This window comes from Cavia porcellus, unplaced genomic scaffold, assembly GCF_034190915.1.
Source record: "Cavia porcellus strain 051 isolate PalLab524CR breed Dunkin Hartley unplaced genomic scaffold, mCavPor4.1 scaffold_1, whole genome shotgun sequence".
In the NCBI taxonomy this organism is placed as follows: Eukaryota; Metazoa; Chordata; class Mammalia; order Rodentia; family Caviidae; genus Cavia; species Cavia porcellus.
The window spans coordinates 110,425,475-110,442,745 of NW_026947484.1; the positions used below are offsets into that span (position 1 = coordinate 110,425,475).

Genomic DNA, 17,271 nt, shown 5'->3' on the forward strand with positions numbered 1-17,271 from the left:
CAGGGAAGGAAAAAGGACATAGCAGCTCTGAAAGTCCCATTTCCTTGAGGCAGGGCTCACCAACATAAAAAGGCAGTTGGCTCAAAGGATCACATCAGACCCGAGTGACCATACTATCTGTGTTTGAGGTGAGTCTCTTTATTTGAAACATCTTACCATTCACCCTAGGTGTTTAATTTTTATTGGCACCTTATAGGCATTTTGATATTTCTCAGTATTATTAAAATTTGGCTATAGTCACATAGACTGTTATATGAATTGTAATCTATAGAAATATCTTTGCTTTGACAGTAATTGTGCTTTGGGAACTTTAGACATGATTGGTTCTTCCCATCCTTTCTTGATGTGTTAGTGAGAAGAGGATGAGCTGTTTTAGGACCTAGAGTTAAGTAAGACTGAGAGCCCAGATCTACAGTGTTTTTCCTGACCTACTTCTTTCTTTGTAATTTTAATGGAATGTTGTTCTTTCAACAAATATTTTTGTGGGAACTTATTGTATATGATATTTGCTAAAAATTAAATTTTGACTATAGAGAACTTAATCCATAAGCTACAATATATTTAGGAGAAAAAAAACCTAAAATGCAATGCACTGAATGATCAGTGTCAAGTAACAAGGGTAAGTGATATGACTGTTTGGGGAGATAGATTATTTCTGGAAAAGTTACTCTAGAAAATCTGCCCCCAAGATACAATACGATGTGATCTACATTGACAGAGTAACATTTGGGCAGGCACTTGAGGTAAAGGAGCCAAGTCACAGATATGCTTCTTTGGATGCCAGAGCAGCCAATTATCCTTTGCATAGTAAGCCATCCTAGATATCAGAAATAAATGAGTAAACAGAGGCTTTTTTGATTTGGTTTGTTATGTTTCATATTGTTTACAAAATAGCCTCATAATTTCATGTAATTCAATGCTGTGAGTCTCACTTTCCCACTGTGCTGTACTCCTAATGGGCTTTAGGGTGTGTATGAAGGAAATACGCAGGGCTTTTCCTTGCTCAAGTGGAGTAGAACAGATCACATTTAGATTCCTTCTCTTCAAAGACTCAGAAATCATGAAAGTATTCTTTGTGGTAAAGGAGGAGAAAGAAAGACTTATGCTTCTTCAAAGACCTTAAGTGGCACTGGGCATTTCTTCTTTCTGAGTTCTCCCTGTTTAAATTATCTCTTCTGTCTCAAGGTCCCACCACTGTTGAAGCATGAGTTCTCACCAGCAGAAGCAGCCCTGCACCCTACCACCTCAGCTGCAGCAGCAACAAGTAAAGCAGCCTTGCCAGCCTCCACCTCAGAATCCATGTGTCTCTCCAATCAAGGAGCCCTGCCACACCAAGCTTCCGGAGCCCTGTCATCCCCAGGTGCCTGAGCCCTGCCATCCTCAGGCACCAGAGCCTTGCCATCCAACGGTTCCTGAACCTTGCCAACCACAGATGCCTGAACCCTGCCATCCCAAAGCACCTGAGCCAAGTCAATCACAGGTTCCTGAGCCCTGCCACCCCAAGGTGCCTGAGCCCTGCCAACCACAGGTGCCTGAACCCTGCCATCCCAAGGTGCCAGAGCCCTGCCAACCCCAGGTTCTTGAGCCATGCCAGTCCAAGATGCCTGAGCCCTGCCAACCACAGGTGCCTGAACCCTGCCATCCCAAGGTGCCAGAGCCCTGCCAACCCCAGGTTCTTGAGCCATGCCAGTCCAAGATGCCTGAGCCCTGCCACCCCAAGGTGCCTGAGCCTTGTCATCCTAAGGTTCCTGAACCCTGCCAGTCTAAGATGCCTGAGCCCTGCCAGTCCAAAGTGCCTGAGCCCTGCCACCCCAAGGTGTCTGAGCCTTGTCATCCTAAGGTTCCTGAACCCTGCCAGTCTAAGATGCCTGAGCCCTGCCAGTCCAAAGTGCCTGAGCCCTGCCACCCCAAGGTGCCTGAGCCCTGCCACTCCAAGGTGCCTGACCCTTGTAATCCTAAGGTCCCTGAGCCATGCCAGTCCAAGATGCCTGAGCCCTGCCACCCCAAGGTGCCTGAACCCTGCCACTCCAAGGTGCCTGACCCTTGTAATCCTAAGGTCCCTGAGCCCTGCCACCCCAAGATGCCTGAGCCTTGTCATCCTAAGGTTCCTGGGCCCTGCCAGTCCAAGATGCCTGAACCCTGCCAGTCCAAGGTGCCTGAACCCTGCCACCCCAAGTTGCCTGAGCCCTGACAACCTCATGTGTCTGAGCCTTGCCACCCCAAGGTGCCCGAACCTTTCCATCCCAAAGTGCCTCAGCCCAGTCATCCCAATGTTCCAGAGTCCTGAACTTTAACTGTCACTTCAGTACCAGCTCAGCAGAAGACAACACAGAAGTAATGTGATCCACAGCCAGGCCCTTGAGGATCAGATAACTGGATGCTGAAACCCCTTTCCCACTCTGCTTATGGATCCCAATTGCCTCACAAAAGCATGCTGTCACCTTGATTCACAGTCTCTCTCTCATTTACTATCCTAAAAGTATGTGCTATGAAGTTTTCCTTCCTACACTCCTGAGCCTCTAAATTAGGCTGAGAAACTTGGTACCTGAGCTGGTTCTCATCTGCTCAAAATCTGTCTTAAGGTGAAAACAAGTGATTCAATTTTGTTTTGCTCCATTAAATTCACTCCATTCCACTCTTGGCTGTGTGCATTGCTGTCTGTCTCAATTCCTTCATTCCATTTCCTCATAAAGCAGGAGCTTTACAGAGATGAGAGGGCAAAGCAGGCATCTGACCCTGGTTGTTTGTCTGAGAGTTGGCTCCAGATAAGCACTCTTCAGTTGACAGTATAGGCTAAGCAATGCTGCCCAGAGGTGTTGTTTTGGAAACCCACAACTGGAGCAGGGCTGTCCTCTTACAATTCAGTAAGCCACACTAGAGTTTTAGTTAAGGCCTGTCCCAGTTCACTCTAACTTGCCCTGCCCTTAGATCTGGTTTCCAGTTTGCTGAATTAGTTAACAAAGTCATGTTTATTCTAATGATTATTGTCTCTACCTCTGTGAATCTGCCTTTCCTGATTTGTTCCTTTTGAGATTCCCTAGATTATGTGCAGATGTACTGTCATCTCTTTCCATTCTCTGAGTATCAATTCTGTATGAGAAAAGAGATAAGCATGATTCACAGTGCTTGTGAGGAATGTTTCCTCAGGCTACAAGGATGTACTTTGCTCCCTACACACACCATGCTGAAACATACCTACAGGCATAAACCCTCACAACTGGACTGGACACCTTACATAGCAGTCTTCCACCAGATGATGGGAACTGCAGAGAATGAAGACTTTTAAATTCACCCTCATCTTAGAGTATAAAAATCATTAGTGTATGTTGTAGTTATGGGTTGTGCAGAAAATAACTAGAATAAGGACATGGAGTTTATAATATTATTTTTATAATGGTCACTAGGAGTTAACACAAGAAAATTCAGGAAACCTATCCTCAACACCAAAGACATAGAATATTTAGTCAAGGCCCTAAATCCCACAGCAATGTCCCATGTGAATCCAAATAAAAACACAGAGCTCATGACAATGTCTCCCATGAGTCCAACTGGAGGTCCAGGAAAAGGACTCATGCCAGTCTCTTTTATGGATCCGTGCCAGGAAGGCCCAAAGTTCAGCGGTGGAAGCCAGAAAGTCCATGCCAGCGGGATGAAGGAGCTGTGCTGGTAGGATGAGGGTTCTACATTGGAGCCAAGAGGTCACACTCACAACAAAGACCAAGGCTGTCCTGAAAGGCACCACAACCATCCTCAGCGACATGGAGGCCCAGAGCTCCTCCTCCAACAAGCACAGTCGGGCACAGGCCAGGAAGGCATCATGATGAGTTCATCCTGGAGACCAAGTGGCACACATCTTCCCCTTCAGTGCTGGGAAGGAATGCTCGATGTGAGGACCAAAGCTTCTCCAGAAGAACCAACGGCTCAAACAGCAACTTGTAGGAGAACCCACAATGCCTCAATGCCTCAACACAGCAAAGCATTAACACCTTCCTCCTCTTTCTCCACTTATTTATACTGGCAACTTTCCTCAGGTGGAGCATCTTTGCTCGGTGCCATGGTGATGTAATCCTGCTGGCATTAAGTTGAACACCAGTTCTTAGTACATAACAGTGTAAAATGAAACAGACACCAACAGCACATACATATGTATATACATACTGCATTTATATAAAAATTATATATTTTTAAGGTCTTAAAATATTTGACTGACTAGCCAAGATATAGCACTCATTTAGTTTGCTACTTTAATACAGAATACTTTTATACAGATCCAAAAGGTGTCAAAATTATTAGCTGCAAAGTCAAATCTTGCATGTGATTTAGCTAAACACTACCCTGGTATACTCATTTACACCATCTATTATATGACACATGGTGTGGTATGTATAATTTTGTGATCCTTATTTTTCTTTGTATTCATTTTAAGCATCTAAATAAATTGCTATACTGTGCTTAATATAAAACAATAGTTGATTGATGAACAATTGTACATAAAGACAAGGTTCAGTATGGTAAACTGAAGCATGTATTCTATATGTAATGCTCAAATGAAAGTAATTGGAATTTTCATCTCATTATCATTTCTTCCTGGTTTAGTTTCAAATACTAATTTTTTACTTATTATAAAATGCATAATATTGTAATTTAACTATTGTCATCCCACTGTGCTGTAAAACATTATAGCTTTTTCCTCCTATTTTGCTACGTGGACACAAAGCAAATTGTCTTGGTTATTTTTACTTTTCTCTCATTGCTGGTAAAAATATCAGACACCCAAAATGAAGGAAAGAAAGGTTTATTTCTTACAGTTTTGGAAGGTTTCAGTTCATAATAAGCTGCTCCAAGGCAGGGTGGCACGGCACAAGGGCAACACTTCAAGACAGCAGTCAGAGAGAAAAGAACAGCCAGAGCAAAAGAGAGAAAAACAAACTCCTTCTTCTTCCTTATACTATACAAAGCCCACCCTCACACACATTAGGGAATGACTCGGGAGCACTCAGAAAATCTCCTTGCTTTCCTTTGTACAGGCTGAGGATATTTACAAAGTAAGATCCCTGTTCCCTGCTGAGTCTCTCATTTAAACATCTAAACTTAAGTTGATGCAATTTATCAAATATAACAAGTATTAAAAGAACCACACTTTTGATCCTTGCCATAGGAAAATGCATAAATGAAAAAACCTGCTAAGGTGCCTGGGTCTTGACCATGTATGGGTTGGATCCCAGCACATGGGGGAACCTTGGAACATCACTTCCACGTGGTAAGACCACACCCCATGTCTGAAATCAGCCTAAGCTTGATGGGAGGTACCCACTGGCCTAACTGGGTCACCCCTAGTGATCTCCAAGCAGCTAGCAGGAGCTTAAATCCAGTCCTGGGCCCTGACTTCATACAAGGGTTAGATTCCAGCACAAGGGTAAACTTGGGACTTCACTTCCAGGGTGTAAGACTACATTCTGTATCTGAAATCACCCTAAAGCTCATAGGAGGTACACATGGCCTAACTGGGCTATGCCTAGCAAACTCCAAGCAGCTAGCAGGGGCCAAAATCCAGTCCCAGGCCCTGACCATGCATGTGGGTTGAATCCTAGCACACAGGGAAACCTTGGAACTTCACTTCCCAGTGTGTTTTGTTTAGGTGTGTTCAGAATTTCTTTCATTACATTTATCATTTTTTCTTTCATGAGGGAGACTATTTCTGATTTGAGTTGTTTTATAGCTTCCTGGAGTTGTTTATTTATTTATTTCAGTTGATATCATTTCAGGCATCTCAGGTGTATGGCACATATTTTCTTCTATGTACATGGCTCCTAGGCTTTCTTGGGATGGGCTGGAGGTTTATATTTCTGGGTTTTGACCAATGTTCCAAAGCTTGAGCTCCAAGTGGCTAGCAGGTACCAACAGTCTTCACCAGGAGTCAAAAGTGGGTCAGGTGATTCCCAGTGCATGGGGGAAGATTTGAAACATCACTCAAAACCCAGAAATATAGGAAAATGACAAACCAAAAGAGCAAAACGCAGTCTGAAACTTATAGCCCAACCCAAGTGTAGGTGACATGGACACAGAAGAAAACATAAGCCATACACCTAAAATTCATGAAATGATATCAACTGAAGTAAAGAAATAACTTTGTGAAGATGTAAAAGAACTCAAACCAGAAATAGTCTCCCAGGTTAAAGAAAAATGATAAATGTAAGGAAAGAAATGCTAAACACATCCAAAGAAGACATAGTTAAAAAAATTAGAGGAACAATGCAAAAACATGGAAACTCTGAATGAAGAATACAAGAAACAAACAGAATGCATGAAGCAGATTCAAAGAGACACAGGAAATCAAAAATTCCATTGAAACTGGGCAAAACTGTCTCAATAAAAGGGAAGACAGAATTTCAGACCTCAAAGACATGATTGCAACTAGTGAACAGGGAAGGGAAAGATCTTTGAAAAAGAACAAAGAACCAGGAAATAACAATTCAACAACTGCAAGATGATGCAAAGAAAAATAACATAATATTGATAGATACAAACCTATGCCGAAAATCTTTTGATAAGGTCCAACACTTATTCATAATAAAAATCTGATAGAAAATTGGAATAGATGGTCTTTAACTCAGTATGATAAAGGCCATCTATTACAAACCAACAGCCAGCATCATATTAAATGGCCAAAAACTGAAGACATTTACCCTAATATTAGGAGCAAGACAAGGATATCCATCATCACCGCTTCTATTCAATATAGTGCTGGAAATACTAGACAGAGCAATTAGACAAAAGAGAAATAAAAGGAGTAAGGAAAGAAAAACAAGAAGTTAACTTATCATTACTTGCAGATGACATGATATTCTACATAGAAGGCCCCCAAATCTCCATTGAAAGACTCCTAGATATAATAACTAAATTCAGTAATGTAGCTGTATACAAAGTTTACACTCAAAAATCAATAGCATTTCTGCATACTAACAACATAACCACTGAGAGAGAAATAAGAGAAGCAAGACCCTTAACAATAGCATTCAAGAAAATGAAACAATTAGGAATTAATCTAACACAAGAATCAAAATATCTATTCAGGGAAAATTAAAATATCCCAAAAAAAGAAATCAAAGAGGACCTCAGAAAATAGAAAGAAATCCCTTGTTCATGAATAGGAAGAACAAACATTGTGAAAATGGCCAATCTCCCAAAATTGTTATACAGATTTAATGCAATACCAATCAAAATGCCACTAGGATACCTCATAGATCTAGAGAAATTACTCCTAAAATTCATCTGGGACTAGAAGAGATCTAGCAAAGCAAAGGCAATTCTAAGTAACAAAGGTAAGGAAAGAGGCCTCACAATACCTGACTTGAAATTATACTACAAAGCTACTGCAATAAAATCAACATGCTACTGGAATAAAAACAGACCTAAATATCAATGGAATAGATCAGAAGATATAACTACAACTACAAACACACTCAGCCACCATATCTTTGATAAAGGAGCCAAACACGTCCACTGGAAGAAAGACAGTCTCTTTAACAAATGGTGCTGAAGAGGTGGAAAAAAGATGGCGGATATGTAACAGTTGGCTACAGAGGCTCCCTGAGATAGTCAACTTAGAATTTAACATAATACAGCATAGGGAGGCCTGAACAGAGGAAGGTGAATTCCATCATCCCAAGAAGAAACTAAGATGAGAAGAACCAATCGAACTTACAGTTCCAGTGCTATTATTGGAACAGCTAAAGAGTTAGTGCTCCCACTGCAGTGGGTGACTTGCTGAGCCATCCGAGGTTCTGTAGCTTCAACTCACCGGAGGTGCAGTCACACTGAAGTCAGGGGTCAGCCAGTCAAATGGAGAGCTGAACTGGTGGGAACTGTGGCGAGGGATGAGAGTGGAGTCATTCCACAGAAAGGAGGGCTCTGGTGGATGAAATTCTGGGACCCAGCAGGACTGGCAAGTACAAGGGGCAGCAAGTGATTTCAGTCAGTTGTTCCCTTCCTGAACAGGACTGGTGGACTGAGCTAGGCCTGGGTCATGTGACCTGACTGAGACACCATAAGTTATCCAAAATCAATTCCCTATTATGGCAGCACACATTAACACAGTAAAACCTCAGAAGTTTGACTCACCTAGAGGGGAGGAGGTGCATAGTAATACAGTGGAGTCCTAAGCAGGTTGACTGATCCAGAGGGGAGGGGCCAGCATATGCTGCTCCGGTTTGCAACTCATTAGCACACTGCAATGAGAAGGGTCACATAGGTGATGTGCTTCAGAAGAATTGTAACCAACAAAGAAAGAAACTAGGGCCTCCTGGAAGAAACAAAAAAGGTGGGAAGAGGAAGCAACAAGAAAAAGTCCCCAGGTCTCAACCCTGAGAACACTGACCCAGGACAGGTAATTACAAAGGAGAATGAGAACAGCAAGCATGCAATATCAGACATGGCACCAGTGGACATAAAGAGATATCTTCAAGCCCTTATAGATGAGTTCAAAATTGAAATATTTAGCCAAGTAAAGCAAGATATAAGAAGATTAATAAAAGAGATCCTAAGCATCCCTCCAGCAGACATAGACAGAACAAGGAAGGAACTCAAAAAAAGGAGAGAATCATTTGATGAAGAATATAAAGAAAATGTTGAATACATGAAGCAGATTCAAAGAGATTACCAGGAAATTAAAACCTCTATGGAAAGATGGCAAATCTGCTTGAAAGAAGCTAAGGATAGATTATTCAAACTGGAGGACAGTTTTACAATGTGGGATTATGAAAGAAAAACTTTTCAAAAATAATAAGGAAACAAACAGTAACAATACAAAGACTAGAAGATGACAAGAGGATCTATAACTGGAGAATAAAGAATGAGAATGAAGAAGCAGGGCTACAAACAAAGGAACTACAAAGACTATTCATAGAAATAATTAAGGAAAACTTCCCAGACATTTGAAAAGGAAATGATATTCTGATGTATGAGGAATACAGAACTCCAGCCACCTACAACCAAGAGAGTTATGCCCAGGCATATAATAATCAAGATCCCAGAAATTCAATATAAGACAGAATATTAAAGCTGTTAGAGACAAGAAACAGATAATCTATAAAGGAAGGACTATCAGAATTACGGCAGAGATCTCGACACAAACCATCAAGTCAAGAAGAGCCTAGAGTGAAATATTCCAAGCCCTGAAAGAAAATAACCTCCATTCAAGATTGATATTCCCTGCTAAACTGTCTCTAGAAATTAATGGAGAAACAAAATGCTTCCAAGACAAAGAAGAACTTGGGAAATTTGCAACCACAAATCCAACTCTACAGAGAATACTGCAGGGCATTCTAGGGAGAGAAAAGTACTAGGATTCCAGGAACAGTGGCAGAAAGGTCTCAATGAATGAAGCAGAAAAGAGAATGAAGAAGATAAGCAGAAAACTGATGGCAAAAAAAGAGCATAACAGAAATGAGGCAGAGAAAGCTGGTTATAATCTCTAATATAGATGGCCTTAATACACTAAATTTAAATAAAAAAGAATCACACGTAGAGTAGATGCTAGTTACAGGAAATATAATTAACATGAAAAAGTACATGGACTGAAAAATCAAATATGAGAAAACAATGCTCTATCTGACAAAGAACCAGAGAGTAATAGGGGCAACTAAACCAGTATTTGTGGATAGGTTCAAAAGACAGGCTTTAATAGGTAAAAGAGTACAATTAGAGATCAATCCCAGGAGACAGAAGGTTCAGAACCACTTAGGTAATTAGCATGTTGCCCCCCCCAATTTAAAACCAAGGGTCTTGGTGAGACCTAAAAATTCAGTGTTCCCTAGGGAAGTGAAACGGGAGGGAGAGTCTTAAAAAAGATGACAGAAGATATTGTTAATAGTTATCAGGTTTTAAAACCCATATTACTAGCACCACCCTGCTTAGATAGATTTTATTCTATCCCAGTTTGTCTACTTGTATTAAATTGGAGGGCACAGAGAGCTATTCCAAAAACATCAGGATACAGCACAGTAATCATCTTTAATTTTCTATTAACTTAATCTGGAAACCTGTATGACTTATACTGTTTTATCATGACTGATATTACTTAAATCTGGTTTTGCTGTTTGGTATCAACAGTTTTTATTGAAAACTGATATGATTGATAGTATCAAGTCTGAGAGTATAAGCAGCTACACTGAAGATTACAAGACTCACTATGATACACATTCTGGTTTGATTATTGCCTGTGTTTGAAGTTCTATACTATATACAGTTGTGTTTTTATTAATACTGTTATGTACTGATATATTCAATTATACCATGACTGATGCTAGAGCCAATTCTGTTGACAATAACAAGAGACAACATAGGAACTATGATAGAACTCCTTGTACAGTGGTCTTATATGTCTTTCTCATTTCATGTGTTTATAGGAATATGTTTTGTTTTGTCTTGCTTTGTTTTGTTTCCCCACTAGCATAGAAAGGATAGAAATACATGTTAACATCCATGAATGTATAGAATATATAAACAGTTTATGAGAATTGATCTTAGGACACATGATGAAATGAACAAATACTTTGAAGAAAAACTGACACTAAAGTACTCATGCTAATCCTGGAGTGTCATATGTGAAACCCAGCAATAGTATTATTCTTTGTTCAGAGTGATAGTAGTCTGCTGGGGTTTGTTCAATGTCAACATAATTGAATATATGGATAACTGCATATATGTTTAAGTGTATAGGGTTGATAACTGTATTTCTAAGTTTCTGATGGATAGTTGAACAAACTGATTGCAGTCTCATTGTTTGAATCCCCACTTTATATGCTCCACTTTAGTATCTTGAACAACTGTTTGTAAGAGGACAATCTGTAATCATCAACTAGTGATTTCTTACTGTTTATTTTTTCTTTGAAAGTATGTATTATTTCTACCCTTTTTTTGTTTAGTCTTTCTTTAAACAAAACAAAACAAAAAAGACACTACAGAACTCAATGCTGATCCCAGAGTGTCATGATGTGAAATCCAGCAATACTATTATTATTTGTTCACAATGATTTTAGCCTGCTTTAGATTGCTTAGTCTCAACATAAATGAAGATATGGATAACTGCACGTATGTTTAAGTATATAGGATTTATAATCATATTACGAAGTTTTTGTTGGATAGTTGAACAGAACTGTTTGCAGTCTCACAGTTTGAATTCCCACTTTATATGTTCCACTTTTGTATCTTGAACAACTATTTGTAAAAGGACAGTATGTAAACATCAACTGATGATTTCTTACTGTTTATTTTTCCCTGAATGTATGTACTATTTCTACCCATTTTCTGTTTTGTTTAGTTTTTCTTCAAATAAAATTTTTAAAAATTAAAAATAAAATGGTGCTAGAAAAATTGTCTCTGTATGCTGAAAAGTAAAACTAGACCCATGCCTATCTCCATGTACTAAACTAAAGTCTAAAAGGGGTCAAAGACCTAAATATTAAAGCAGAAACACTAAGTTTGTTGGAAGACAAAGTAGGCAAAAATCTTTATGACATAGGGATAGGTAGAGAATTCATGAATAAGAATCAAACTTCACACAAAATACTTTAAAAATCAACAACTGGGATCACATCTTATTAAAGAGTTTTTGCATGTCAAAAGAAATCTTCTGCATAGTGAAAAAAAACCCACAAATTGGGAAAAAATCTTAGTAAACAGTCCTTGAGACAAAGGACTTCTGTCTAGAATATATAAAGCATTTTAAAAAATCAAATATCCAAAATTCAAAGACCCTTTCCAAAAATGGGCATCTGACATGAATACACAGTTCTCAGATGAAGAAGTACAAATGGCAAATAAATACATGAACAAATGTTCATCATCATTAGTTATTAGAGAATTGCAAGTTAAAACAGCACTGAGGTTCAGTCTCACTCCACAAAGAATGGCCAGGCTAAAGAAAACTACCAACAACAAATGCTGGAATGGCTGTGATGAAAAAGGAATTGTTCTGCAAAGTTAATCGGAGGGTAGACTGGTGCAATCACTGTGGAAGTCTGTCGAGATTCCTCAAAAAGTTGGTATGGGAGATCTCATTTCACCCAACTATTCCACTTCTGGGCATATTCCAAGAAGAAATGAAAATATCACACCACAGTGATATATGTGCACCCATGTTTATAGCAGCACAATTTGTAATAGCCAGATATTGGAAACAATGCCCATCAACTGAAGAATAGTAAAAAAGATGTGATATTTTTATACAGAGGAGTACTACTCTGCTATAAAAATGATCACATTGAGATGTTCATGAGTAAATGGATGCAACTTGAGACCATACACATAAGTGAAATAAATCCAACTCACATGTGTAAATACCATATAGTCTCCCTAGTGTAAGAAATGGTAAGCTTATGTAAAATACAAAAAACTCAACAAACACAGTGAAAGTACAAGCATCTTCTTAAAGGGGAGAGGATAATATCTCAGGGAAAATGAAAGAGAAAAAGGAAGGGAAAAGAAAAATATAAAATTTTATAAGCACAGTATATCTAAGATGATTGTGCTAAAAATCTATAAGTTCTTGGGACAAAATAGTTAACAATCACAGGATTGAAACAGTTGTGCATATTATTGTATGGTGATCTGAGGAATTCTTAAAGATCATTACATAAAATAACAACCCTAGTTACACTCATACCTCTTTGTTTTGAAGGCCTATATTGTCAGTGTTCTGTGCTCTTTGCTATTGTTGTTTATATGTCTTACTCATTTCATGTTTTTCTAGTAAACTGTTTTGTTTTTCTTATTTTGTTTTTTTTCCCTCTAATACAAAAAGAATAGGTATACATGTAGAGACTTATGCATGTATAGAACTTCTAAAAGGTTTATGAGAATTGATTATATAATGCACGATGAAGTGCACAGCTACTTTGAAGAAAAAGAGATACTAAAAAGTACCCAGTGCTGATTCCATAGTGTTATGATGTGAAATCCAGAAAAACTATTATTTTTTATTCAGAGTGATTTTAGTCTGTTTTGTTTTGTTTAATTTCAAAATACATGAAGATGTGGACAGCCATTTTGAAGAGAATGAGAGACATTATGGCAACGATTGTTGACTCCCCTATTATCCAGTGTTGAAGATCTAAAATGCTTTCATCATCCTGTTCTGATCAGTTTTATACTATTTTGTTTTGTATAAATTCATTGTTTGTGAAGATATGGATGACTGTTTGGAAGAAAACAAGGGACAATGTGATAGATAGTGAAGAGACAGTGAAAATCTCCAATTGTCTTGCTTTGAAATCTGTGTCTCTTACATTGTTTTCTTATGATCTGTTTTGTTCTGTTTAATTTTATCCTCTTTAATAAAAAACCTATTAAAGTTTGGTATAACTCTGAACAATTGTGACATGATCATGACATGTCCCTCTTCTTTCAAATCATTAGTCTGATTGAAAAATGTTTATCTATGATACTCTGGTTTTCCCTTGCACAGGCAGACCACTTCTGTGCCATCCATTCCACCATCAGGGACCCCTTTCTTATCCTAGACCTAGTATTGCTGTTGATCTTTGGCCCCCACTCCTCATTCTAGAACCTTGGACTTCAGTGAATTGGTCATGCTGGGTTGATGGGAGACTCAGTGGCCCCTCATCTAGACAGGGGACCTCAGCGGGTTTCCATCAAGGGCGAGTTTGCCCCTAAAATAGTAGTCTTCAGTGGGTAAACAGGAGAAGTGGCGGGGTTCTCTCCAGCTGTAGGAATTTGGTAAGTTTGGCAAAAGTGTGGGTGAGTCCTTCTTCCATAGAGAGAACATCAGGTGGGTTGAGAAGTGTGTCAATAAGACCTCCCCCAACCTGGAGAAAATTAAAAGGGCTAATGAGACACTCATTAGGTAGGGATCCAACCAAGGCAAACACTATAGACACAGAGATCTAGTGACCTGAAACAACCTGAAGACATAGTGACTGGAGGAATTAATGGTTGACTTATATTAATATTCCTAGGCTAATCAGCCTTGGAAGAATATAAGATCCACCCACAAGGTTCTGCAGGAGGAATTCAGGTGACTGACCCTCCTCTTCATTGTGGTACTCAGCAATCATACAAGCATCAGCCATGTAGCAGGATCCTAAGATACACACTACTGACAACTGAGACTAGTGGGAATGAAAGACCAAATATTAACCCAAAATCTAAAAATGACAAGACAATAAAGCAAAAAGCAATCTCAAATTTCTAGTCCATCATGAGTAAGTATGGGAGACATTGAAATAGAGGACTTTAAAAGTCCTACACATGAAATCTCTGAAAAGGTAGCAAGTGAAATAAAGAAATAAATCCATGAGTCTATAGAGGACATCAAATTAGAAATAGTTTCTTTTGTAAAGACAGAAATGACATCCTAAGTAAAGAAGTTGTTCAGCATAAGTAGAGAAGAAATAGATTTTTAAAAAGTACAGGATCATGGAAACTGATTGATCATTGAAACGTTGAATTAACAACATGGAAAACAGGCAGAATGCATAAAACAAACTCAAAGATATCCAAGAAATAAAACAGTCTATTGAAAGCAGAAAAAAATGTTCAAATCAAGCTGAGCATAGAATTTCAAACTTTGAGGGCAATGATCATAGCTACTGATTATGAAAGATAGAAATTTTAAAAATAACAAAGCAGCATGAAATGACAATTCTGCAGCTTCAAGAAGATGCCAAGAGAAACAATATAATACTAATAAGCATCAGTGAAGATGCATGAGACAACATGAATGACATCAGTAAACTATTCACATAAGGAATAGCAAAAAATTTCCCAAATATGGGGGGGAAATCTGATATACAGAGAAATGAGCATATAGAGCACCAAATAATCACAGCCAAGATAAATATACACCCAGGCATATAATAAATAAGATCCCAGACATGCATAAAAACAGGATCTAAAAGCTGTTAGAGAAAAGACTCAACTCACCTATCAAGCAAAACCCAATGGAATAATGGCAGAGTTTTCAGAACAAGCCCTCAAGTTAAGATGAGCTTCAAGTGAAGTATTTCAAGCCCTGAAAGAAAACAGCTTTCAACCCAGACTGATGTACCCAGAAAAACTGATTTTCAAATTTAATGGAAAAATGAGATACTTCTATGACAAAGAACAACTAAAAAAACTCATATCCACCAAACATATCCACCAATCATAGAAAGAGTGCTGAAAGACATACTGGATAGAGATAAAAATGACCATAATATCCAGAACAACAATGGAAAGAAACCACCAGGCACAACAAGCAGTTAAACAAGGGGGAAAAGCAGAACACCAACAACAGGAACACAATATGCCAAAGTTGAACCAGTACATATCAGTGATATACATAAATGTACATGGCCTCACTTCACAAATTAAAAGAAATGGATTTACAGAATGGACCAAGAAACAGGATCCTACAATATGTTGTATACAAGAAAAACATCTGACTCAAAAGCAAACTCATAGAATAAAGTCAATGGATGGAAAACAGTATTCCATGCAATAGGAACCCAAAGCAAAAGTAACTAGTCTGTTTGCAAACAAAGTGAACTTCAAACTTAAAATGACTAAAAGAGAACTAACAATTACAAATATATATGCACCAAATACAGAAGCACCCAACTATATAAGACAAATACTAATGGACATGAAAAACCAAATATACAAGAACACAATTGTAATAGGAGATACTAACACCCACTGCCACAAAGATATAGGTCAATTAGACAAAAAGTCAGTAAAGAAATAAAAGGAACTGAATCAAATATGTGAGCAAAAGTACTTAGTAGATATTCACAGAATGTTCCACCCACCACATCAGACTATATGTTCTTCTCAGCTACGCATAGGACATTCTCCAAAATAGAAGTAAAATGATCCCATGCATATTATCTGAACATAGTTAGATACTGAAATTGGAAATTAATGGCAAAAGAAATTGCAAAACCTGATTAAATACGTGGAAATTAAATAACAATATTTTGAACAATCAGTGGATCACACATGAAATTAAAGAAGAAATAAAGCAGTACCTACAATTCAGTGAAAATGCAGATGCAACATATCAACACCGGACACAATGAAAGTGGTCCTAAGAGGGAAATGTAAAGCAATAAATTGTCACATCAAGAAAACATAATGAGCACAAATAAACAACCTAAGGCTACATCTCCAGGTTCCAGAAAAAGGAGAGAAAGTGAAACCCAACCCACATAGAAGAGAAGAAACTGTAAAGATCAGAGCAGAAATAAATGCAATTGAAGATAAAAAACAATACAAAGAAATAATACACCAAAGATCTGGTTTTTTTTTTTTGAGAAAATAAACAAAATTGATAAAACTGTAGCCAACCGTATCAAGAAAAAGAAAGAAAAAACTCAAATTCATGCAATAAGGACTAAAAAGAGAGAAATTACTACCTCTCTCATGCAAATTCAAATGATCATGAATACCTACTATGAAAATCTCTACTCACATAGTATGGAAAACACAGAGGAAATGGGCATATTTCTAGAAACATATGAACTACCAAAGCTCAACCAAGAAGATACAACAATTTTGAATAACCCAATATCAGCTACTGAAATTGAACATGTGATTAAAGCTTACCAAAAAGTTTACCAAGCCCAGGTCCTGATGGATTCACAGCTGAACTTTACAAGAAATTTAGAGAAGGTCTGATGCCAATACTCCTCAAAATATTCAATGAAATTGAAAGGGAAGCAATCCTCTGTAACACATTCCAGGAGATGTGCAGGAGAACTATGGCCAGTCTTACTAATGAGCGTTGATGCAAAGATTCTCAATAAAATACTGCCAATGAGAATGCACCAAATCATCAAGAAAATTATACATCATGACCAAGTGGGATTCATTTCAGAAATGCAGGGATGGTTTAACATATGCAAATCAATAAATGTAATACACCACATGAATGAGCCAAAAACAAAACTACATGATCATCTCAATAGATGCAGAAAAAGCTTTGGATAGAGTCCAACATTGCTCATGATAAAACCCACAGAAATTCAGAATAGATGATATCTACCTCAATCTGATAAAGGTTATCTATGACAAACCAACAGCCAACATGATACTAAGTGAACAAAAATTGGAAGCATTCATTCAAAAATCAGGAGCAAGACAAGGATATCCACTATCACCATTCTTACTCAACATAGTTCTGGAAATACTAGCCAGAGAAATCAGACAAGAAAGAGAGAGAGAAAAAAAGGAATAAAGATAAGAAAGACAGAAGTTAAACTATCACTATTT

At 38.1% G+C, this 17,271-nt stretch overlaps 1 protein-coding gene across 1 annotated transcript; it reads left to right on the forward strand.

The window, feature by feature from the left end:
• Sprr1b (small proline rich protein 1B) lies at positions 1-2,635 on the forward strand. Its single transcript, XM_003478910.5, has 2 exons — positions 1-128; positions 1,186-2,635. Exon 2 carries the CDS (start codon positions 1,205-1,207, stop codon positions 2,189-2,191), a length of 987 nt encoding a protein of 328 aa, XP_003478958.2. The 5' UTR covers positions 1-128; positions 1,186-1,204; the 3' UTR covers positions 2,192-2,635.
• Positions 2,636-17,271: the final 14,636 nt, after the last annotated feature.

Bases quoted from the DNA above. Each gene is read 5' to 3' on its own strand.
- Sprr1b (XM_003478910.5), top strand. From the start codon at position 1,205: ATGAGTTCTCACCAGCAGAAGCAGCCCTGCACCCTACCACCTCAGCTG.